The sequence below is a fragment of the Telmatherina bonti genome, assembly GCF_933228915.1.
Source record: "Telmatherina bonti genome assembly, chromosome: 2".
Classification (NCBI taxonomy): Eukaryota; Metazoa; Chordata; class Actinopteri; order Atheriniformes; family Telmatherinidae; genus Telmatherina; species Telmatherina bonti.
The window spans coordinates 27,834,209-27,843,803 of record NC_136620.1 but is presented as its reverse complement, the minus strand read 5'-3'; the positions used below and the strand labels follow the sequence as shown (position 1 = coordinate 27,843,803).

Below are 9,595 nucleotides of genomic sequence, written 5' to 3'. Positions count from 1 at the left end.
AGTTTAGTTTGTTTTGCAAAATGAACATAACATGTTAAAACTGTAAGCATTACTAACCAGTGTGGGTTTTGCAAGGATGCTTATTTTATTGCTTTTAATGTTGCATACAAACAGATGTACTATGCGATTTAACAAATAAAGATACATACTTGGAAATGAAATCATGACATTGGTTCTCGTCATCTGTCTGTGCTGTCATAGCAGACTTGACGCTAACGTGCTGAAATGTCAGCCACACCCTGTTTACACATTTGCTCCTGCTCAGACAGGAACAATACCAGATGTTCCCTGCTGCACCCTTATTGAGTCCCTCGGGTCATCACAGGTAATCATTACTCCATGAGGACAGGCTGTCAGTCTTGAAGGGAAACAGCTCAGTGTTAAATAAGTACATTGTATTGTTGATTGTTGCATCTCTGCCAGCTATCATTAGCTATGACATGAAGACAAATTACTTGCATTTTTAAAAAATCCTTTTGTTGTATATTCTTCACAAGTTATCATTTTGCATGAACTGATAACCTCTCCGGGGTGAACTGTCTAATAGCAGCTGGGAAAAGCTTTAATGATCCAGACTGCTGTTCATTTCTGACTAGATATGTTGCATAGCTACAAAATTCAACCACTCTCAAAAATCTAGATAATTACAAATGGCACATTGATTTCAGTAACCGTATACAAATAAATACAAATAAAAAGAAGTGGCAGTGGTGGTTATAATTTCACACAGGTGGTGATCAGATGTCTTCTTTAGTGACCAGGCAGTAGAAGTCTGATCGTGCTTCATAGTTGCGTGAGCCCAGATCTGACACGTCAATGTCAGTGGGTTTTGGCTCTGCAGCTGAAAACGATGCAGCAGGAAGAACTGGAGCCTTACAGGCCAGAGCCTTGTAAACAGGCAGGCGAAGTCCTGTAAATAGAAAGAAATAGGTGCACGAGTGAAAATCAAAACCTTTTCTCATGTTTAGAGCGTCCTTGCTGATGAAATGTTCTGGTTTGGATCACATACGTTTTTTCTCCCTCTCAACTGATAATGTACACAGTGTAGCCATGACTTTATAACTACATAGCTATTACTGAGGCTGCTAAAACTGACCTGACAAGTCAGTGATGTGGATGAGGAACATCTGTAAAGTGTCCAGAGTTGTCTGGTACTGGGCCATTAGAAAAATGTTCTTAAGTGGGGGTGGGTGTGATGCAGCTGGACCACTGAGGTGTGCCCTGGCTGCCGCTTGGTGGTGGGCTGGGGGTCCTGGCTTTCCGTTGGCGTGGACTATGTTCTCTGTCTGTAGGGGTGGGGGATTGCATTTGTGCTCTTTGGGCCATAGAGCCCATGCTCTGTCTGCCCTGGGCGGCCGGCGCCTGGTGGGGCCGGCCTTTGCTGGTCTGGGCCCAGTGGGGCCTGTTCCCCCTGACTGCAAGGGACTCTGGCTGGAGCAGCTGCTGGCTGCCTGGGTCTCAGACCCTCCTGGCCTGCCTCTTGCCTTTGTGTGGATGGGATCAGATTGACACGATTGCTTTTCTCCGAACGCGTTACACTCCGTATTTTCTGCAAGTGAGACAGTCACTGAGTCATCCTGCAGGTTTATTCACTAACAGCAGGTAGTTTTCTGTCTGTCTTTCTGGTTTGGTAGTTTCTGGTGCTCCTGGCAGTTGTTGGTTTTGTTCTGCTGCAGTGGGACCATGAATCTGTGGTTGACTTGTAAGTGTATTTGTGTGTGTATTTGTATGTACATGCGTATATCTGTGTGTGTATGTGTATATAAGTGGACGTATATGCATATGTATGTATGCTTTTGTGCTCTCGCTATGGGGTGTTTCCTCTTTTTTCTCTTCCTTTTCTGTTATTTTTCTATCTTTTTCTATTCTCTTTGGTCTGGTCCAGCAGTACTATACAAACTCTGTAATACAGACAATTATGCAAAGTAAATAGAAAAATAAATTAAGAATACAGGAAATCAAGGGGATCATTATATCAAAGTAAATTTGCTCAGTCAAACACAGCATCCAGACCATCATTCTGCCTGCTTAAATGCTGAGCAAGACCAAAAAAAAGCTCTTAAAGTGCAATGAATTCTTTGGTGGGTTGTTTTAGATTTGCTTCCCATAGAGGCCATCTGAGATTTGGGTTCTAGAGAGTCCAGGACAATTGCCGTTTTCATCAAGAATAGCTGATGAGGTTCCTTACTGAGTTGATAGGATAATAAATGTTTGATAATGATTAATAAATGTTTCTGCGGCTGGGAGCAAACCAAAAGCCCTTCTACAACCCACCACCACTAAAGCAGTATGTACACACTTTTTTTTTCTCCAAATAAGTCAAAGAAGATTAACAGTTTCAGTTTCAGTTTAGCCAAATAATTATTTTAACATTGTTACATCTTTGCCATACAGCTTCACTAACAATTACAAAAGAAGATGCCAAAGTATAGATGAGCAAACTCATTATATTCAAGAAATGCTGGTAAATGTAATTATGTTGATGCACTTTAGTCAGTGTTTGTTGATTCAAGCTAGTAAATGCCACTGCATGTTAAACTGTATTTTGACAAAACTTGCATACAAGTGCGATTGTTTCATATTTTCATTCTCATAAGATACAAGAGCAAAAATAATTGTCTGGTTTACATCCAACAGAGAAGTAGCAGAAAAATCGACTTCACTGACAGATTTTTTTTTTCTGAGAATGGGTGGTGGTCCAACTTAAGATTCCATTTAATTTTGGAAGTAATCTTTTACCACTGTAAAATAGAGAAATAGTGCAAAAATAAAGATTTATTTTTTACTTGACATTATTAATATGCAATGAAATTATACTTGCATATCTAAATGGTACAGAAAATATTTGAGAAGTCGCTTGTACCTCCCAGATAGATTATAATAATATTACGGTGAATCCAGTATCATGTTGAGCTAACATAGTTAACATAGTGTCCATCAAAATATGAGGATAAGCTGGTTATAATTTAAATTTATTTAAAAACTAGTTAAACGTCTGAAACGCAGAGTCGGCCATCAACATAAAAAAAAAAACAACTTCACTAAATATTGTGTGGAAAGAACTGCTGCTGGGCCTATAGCATATTTCCAAGGAAAAGAAGAACAGGAACAAGGTTGCTATACTGTTAATCACTGGACTATTGTGAATATCATTGTTATTTTAAATGCTAAAAGTATGTTTTGATCATCAATAAATCAGGCAGTGAATATAAAATGGAAGTAGGACTATAACAGAGTGGAAATGAGCTTTTTAGGGGGAGGTCTGTGCTCTCTAAGTGATTTTTAGTAAAGATTGTTTCATATGTGTATTTTGAATTTGAACGTGCAAACAAATTCATTTAATTTTATATTCAAAGTTTATGCATTAATGTCAAGAATAAACCTTATATGAGTATGCAGGGACTGTTTGTCCACTAACCAAGATCTCCAGCAGGATCAGCATCAGAGCGGCAGTCCAGATAGTCCGAATCAGTGGTCAGCATTGGGTCTTTGTCATCCTGGAGCATAATCTGAGGGTCACCTGCAGACTCTGTGCGGAAGACAAGTCTGTGAGGCATCGCTAAAGACAGTTCCTTCCAGAAGACTGAGGAGGGAGTCTAAACATAAAAAAACACAAAAATCACTTTCAACACAGAGCATCACACTTTTTGTAACTATAACCTTGTTAAATGCAAAAAGTTTGCTTGTACATATTTAATCATAAAAAGTTGATCTTTTTCAAATACAGGATCTTGGCAGTTCCATATTAAGTGACTAAAACAGCTACTTTGACCAAACAACCCCTCAAAAACCCCTTTGATTTATTTTTGGCTTTACTGTTTTGGCCTGAGGTCCTGTCATTGAGTTCAAGTATGCAGCACCTTAAAAATGGGAACATTGCATACCTTCAGAAACAAGTCAGAATGGTGAAATTTTGAAACCTCAATATTATGACAGTCAGTCAAAGCTGACAAAAGACATGCTCTAATTCAATCTGCGCAACACTACTGAACACTGCAATACAACAACAAAATTTCACTCAATTAATCTTTGCAGACAAGGTACAGAGTTACTATTGAAATAACTTACAACAAAAATGCTAAGACCTCAGGTAGTTATACGTTTTAGGGGAAAAAAAGGGGGCCCTTGTCAAAGCTGACAAATCTGATGTCAAATGCCCTCGGGTGTAAAGAACTAGCTTTCCACAATGCTTGGGTTTAGAACATTTTTAACTTGCCTCTATTACAGGGTCAATGAAATTACACATTGTCCTTGCAAAGGAAAGATGTTTAACTGAGTAGCAGTTATTTTTGTGAGAGTTCATCTTGTGTGAAAACTTGAACAAGCAAGCCTCACTGAGGAGCTTACCACAGAGTTGTGCCTCCACATGAGAAGGGTGAGGCGATGTTGATGCTCACTGAGCTGCTGTTTGATCTCAGGACTCATGCGTTTGGACTGACCCTCCAACATGATGAGGATGGGTTGCTGACATAACTCCAACATGTGCAGAAGGCCTTGTCTAAAACCATAGAGCCACAGCCCATTAGAGGCACTCCAGTATTACTGTACAGCAGCAACACTGACATCAGGTGGTACAGTTTAATGATGCATTTGAAATTTTTCTCAGTTTTTTCCTCCTCATCTTGAGCAAATCTGTTAAATCATGTATGTATAAAGATGCTTGAGCTGGCTAACCTAAAGTTGTTGGAGCACCAATCCTGTTCAAGATAAGCATGAGAGAGTAGAACGATGAGACGACGGGAGCGGCTCATGTTCATAAGGAGCTCTGCAGAAGGTTCTGCAGAAGTTATACAAAGACAGACAGATTTCAAATTTAGTAAATAAACATTTTATGTAACCCTGTGGAAACAAAAGTTGTGGCTCAAAAAAAACTATGGGACACAAATTTAAAAATGTAATCTTATAAACATGTCCTACCTGCACCAGGTAGGATGTCGTTGTCATTGAGGTGCACCTTGTACCCACTTTTATTTTCCAGGTGAGGCTTGAGAATAAAGCTGACAAACTTTCTATCATAGTCATTGTTTACATAGGAGATGTAGGCATCATATAATTTCCCATCTGAGGATGCAGAAAGACAAACACATAATCACTGTTAAAATTGCCCTTTTTACACAGGAGTACAATGGTCTCTTTGGAGTCATTGGAAGTCTCACCATTCACTTCATAGTCTCCGTAGGAGTTCCTGTACCAGAGTTTGATGTTCAGGTGACACCTAGTGTACACAACAGCAGCTATGCCCAAGAGAACGATGATGACAATGGCTGCAATAACAGCAGCAGTGTGGCTGGGATTGCCTAAACACATAGATAACAAACAATAACATAAAAAATAAGCACACAAATATAGAACCTAGGGGAAATAAAGTCACATTAATTCTGCAAATAGACTGTTTGTAATCACAAAGAATTCATGGAGATTTGGTTTCAATACGCCCATAAATCAGAAATATACACATTAATCATCTATAAACATATTCACAGCAAGCCAGAATTTTTACACATTTTCCAGGGAGGGTACACGAGAAAACACATGTTTACTCTTGACGTCTTGAGGAATTAAGTGGCCCATTTGTTTAATAACAAAAAGTATTTGCATGAGTGGGTTTGTCCCTTTATCATCAGCAGGGCAATGACCCGGAGAGAAGTGCTGATGAGTGTGTGGAAAAGGGGTCTGCCGCTTAAAAAGAGTGGGGCAGCCTTTGCAGATTGAAAGAGACTTTGACAAAACAAGAGGCATGGATCTTTCACCGCAAAATTGATAATAAAAATAAAAAAAGTTAATAATAAAGCCACAATTTTGTACACCTTTCTTGTACAAAGTATGAAAAACTGCAAAGTGCAACAGTGTCCATCACAGGTCTCTTAAGAACTTGCTTGGATTTGCTGCCCAGAGCAGCTGAAAAAATAATAAAAACAACATCAAATGTTTTAACTTAACTTAAATAAAAGGCTACACATTAACAGTATTTATCATATTGAAATATGTTCTTAATTTATCTGCAAACTCCCTCCAATTAGTTTGTTCCACCTGTTTGGTTAAAAGGGACTTTTGACAATTGAGCCATTGGATCTGACAGCCGGCTAATAATCTGCCCGACCAACTGAGCATATTTCTAGTTTTAAAACCACACCTAGGATCAATCCTGATGCTGTAAAGAACATATAAAAAGACAACTGTACACAGTCTTCTTTGTCCACATATAACCCAGACGCCCTCTCACGCTCATGTATGGAAGTGGTGTTTAAGACAAGATGAAAGACAAAAGTCATCAACTCTCCAAACCTTTCTTACTTGAATTGTCTAAGCTGAAGTCAGAGGAAACATTCCTCACTGTGCAGCTGTAGAGACCAAAATCTTCTGGCACTCTGATGGAGATCTCCAGCAAACTATTAACTATCAATTGGCCAGCAGCAGGAGACCTAAAATGTAGCAGAAAAAAATTATCCTACCTTCAACCAAAAAACAACCCTTGATTAAGGTAAAACTAATGGAAAATCAATATTTCAAAATCTTTTAATGACCATGAGGATGTGTTGTGCGAGTAGAGTGTGTGGTTGGTCAAAGGCTGGCCAGCTTTACTCCAATGCAATGTAGTGTCACATTGTTCCTCTGATGGGTCCCACAGGAGGAGAGCAGTACAGTTCAGTTTCACTGTGGATCCCACATTCCTCCTGAGTTTGGTCAAGCCTTGTTTTGGTTTAAATTCCGGAGCTTTTGAGCACTGAGACTCTGTGCAAAGACATAAGACACTGTTATCTGTGTTCACTGTGAGCAATATAGACAATAGAGCTTCTTGTACTGTAACAACTGATACTGCTACTGGAAAGCATAAAGGCATCTGTACAGGTGTTTCAATTCATCCATCCCCTTCAAAATTTGTCTCACACACATATAGTGAAAATTTGGGGCAGGGATAAGTCATACTGTACTGAGTTACACCAATACCATTTAATGTTTGAGATGACTCTGTTATAGTTACACGTATAGAGAACCATTACCTTTAATAATGAGCCTCACAGTAAATGATGTGCTGTTGCCTTGTTTTGTGCAAGTGTAATTTCCTTGATCTTTCAATTTGAAGCTGGCAAATTCCAGGAAAGTCTTCCCCTCCTGCTTCGGGAGCGACAGACAGTCCTTTTGCCAGGTCAGCTCAGTTTGAGGGGTGCTGTTTGGCTGAAGAGACTCCAGAAGACACTGCAGTCGATATGGAGGCTTTTGCAGTCCAACATATACCACCTGCTCCTTTAACCTGCTTTCATCCACACAAATCTGGCCTACAACAGAGAAAGTGTTATACTGTGTTATTAAGGATACAAAAATATATAATTTTCTCATTTAAATCTGGTAGCTCAACATTGACAATATACTGACAATACTGACCCTATACAAATGCCACTTAATTTCACATCTTTAGCCTTCTTTGATTAATTACTGAATATTACACTAAACATCAGTGTAAGTAATGTGTAATGTACAAGTAGGATCCCATCTGATCCATCTGTACAAAATTACTGTATTTATTCAATATGACTGGTTCTTCTTCCTTTAGAGAAACCACTTTGCATACACTCCCAGGAGCTATAAGACTGTGTGTGTCTTCATCAGAGCTCTCATCTAAAACTGTGTTTGATGGTGCTTAAAGATGTTTACTCTATCACCCTCCCAACAAATGGGCGTTTTGCTGACTTTATATGGAAAATCATTCTAATGACTTCTGTATGAAAGTATCAGTCAAGGGTTTGGACGCCTATACTTATAAAAACCTGACTGGTAGGTGTGTCCAAACCTTTGACTGGTGCTGTACATATAACGCATACTGTATGCAAATTATTTAACCTCAGAAGCATCCGGGTCCAAAGTCCGGATCTGATTCTGTTGCCAGGCTACATCATGTGACAACTGTGACAATTGCGTTACACAGCACACTCTGACCCCACGCGCACTGACCTGGTATTTCTAACAATCGCTATAAAAAAAAATCGGACATTTTTTATTTTTTTTAATATAAACAAATACGAATGCAATGATAGCTCTTAGCAGATAACAATTGTATTTTTAAAAGTTCCCAACCATTTTAAAGTTTCATTTTGTTCATCCTTACCGACTGCAGTGAAAATGTTGTTCCATAACCCGAAGCTCAAAAATATGAAGACAACTAAAATCACAGCCATGAGCCAAAGTTTTCCCTTTTCGTCCTTTCTGGGGTTGGAAGTCAAGTAGCCTCAAGACCTTTTGTGAACCTGCATCGCAACAAAATAAACGAACTTGTATGTAATAGTTCGGTTTTCTCGCAAAGTTGCGGAGGGGACTACAAAGACGTCAGCCGTCGTACTCGTCAATTGCACCTGGCTGGCAGAACCAGAAGCTCTGATGATTGGCTCTTCGTGTTCACGTGATCCTCACACCGGTTTCTACCTGCATATGTCAATGGAAAACTCGCTGAATAACAATTGTGGGAAGTAATTGAAGTATACCAACTGTTTTCCTGATAGATATTTTAACACGAACAGGTTTGTCAGACATGTTTGAACATGGTTGGTGCGTGTTATATAGCTGACATGTTTACTGGGACACAAACAGTAAATATTTTGTCCATGTTACTATTTTCACCTGTCCCTTTACTCTGACCAATCAAAATAGCTGCTACAGAAAGTTCTATTTTTTGAAAGCAGAAAACCAGAAAAAAAAAAGTTTAATCAGTTTAATCTTCAAAAATTATGAAATCATACAACATAATTTTTTGTAAAAATTTTTATATAATATTTTCTTAAAGGACTTAACATTATTATAAATAAGTTAATGAACAAATAAAACCCCTACAGACTGGTGTTCATTATGTGTAACTGGTATTAACACACACACACACACAAAAAATTAACTTGTTTTTTGTTTTTTAATTGTTTTGTTTTTTCTTCCAAGGTTCGCATTTAGGCATAACATGCTTAAAAAGTTTTATTTTGTGGCCACTACTTTAGCATTTACTTTTATGTTATAATACTTTACATTTCAGAACATTTTGAAACATATATGTTCAACAGCATTCTACATCATAAGAAACACTACTAAATTTGGTCACCATTGATTTAAGATACTTGATGTTTTAGTATCTTATGAGGAAGTGACAGTGTAAACCAATTAGAAAGGAATTATTTCTGGATAAGAAATGTTCAATCACCCTTAAAGAGATGTGTGGCTTTAATGTAATAACAAAAATAACTTCAGTGACAGCAGCCACTTAAAATATAAATAAGTACTACTTAATTTAGGCAAAAATAAATATACATAGCCACTTGCTAACTTATAGCTTCAAAAGTTCAACTAAGCCATATCTGAACATATTATGAATAAAGAAAATATTTTTCAGATTTTTTAAAAGTTTTATTAATTAATACAAAATATAAAGGAAAACATTCTGATTTACAAAACACACCATCAGAGCCTGTCTGTAATAGGGCAAAAAAGCATCACGACCCCTGCTTTGTTTTACAATGTAAGGCAATATCATTAAACAACCAGCAATATATTTTTAATAGCAATATACTTTATTTACTTTAGGCTCTCTTTAAAACACACAAATGGCTCACAAATACAG

At 37.9% G+C, this 9,595-nt stretch overlaps 1 protein-coding gene across 1 annotated transcript; it reads right to left on the bottom strand.

Moving 5' to 3' along the window:
- Positions 1-737: 737 nt before the first annotated feature.
- sigirr (single immunoglobulin and toll-interleukin 1 receptor (TIR) domain) lies at positions 738-7,818 on the bottom strand (the record flags this gene model as incomplete). Its single annotated transcript, XM_079257316.1, has 10 exons — positions 738-910; positions 3,419-3,596; positions 4,348-4,498; positions 4,675-4,777; positions 4,918-5,061; positions 5,157-5,297; positions 6,295-6,422; positions 6,525-6,732; positions 7,002-7,277; positions 7,767-7,818. The coding sequence occupies 10 exons, from the start codon at positions 7,816-7,818 to the stop codon at positions 738-740; spliced, it is 1,554 nt and encodes a 517-aa protein (XP_079113442.1).
- Between the last annotated feature and the right edge of the window lie 1,777 nt (positions 7,819-9,595).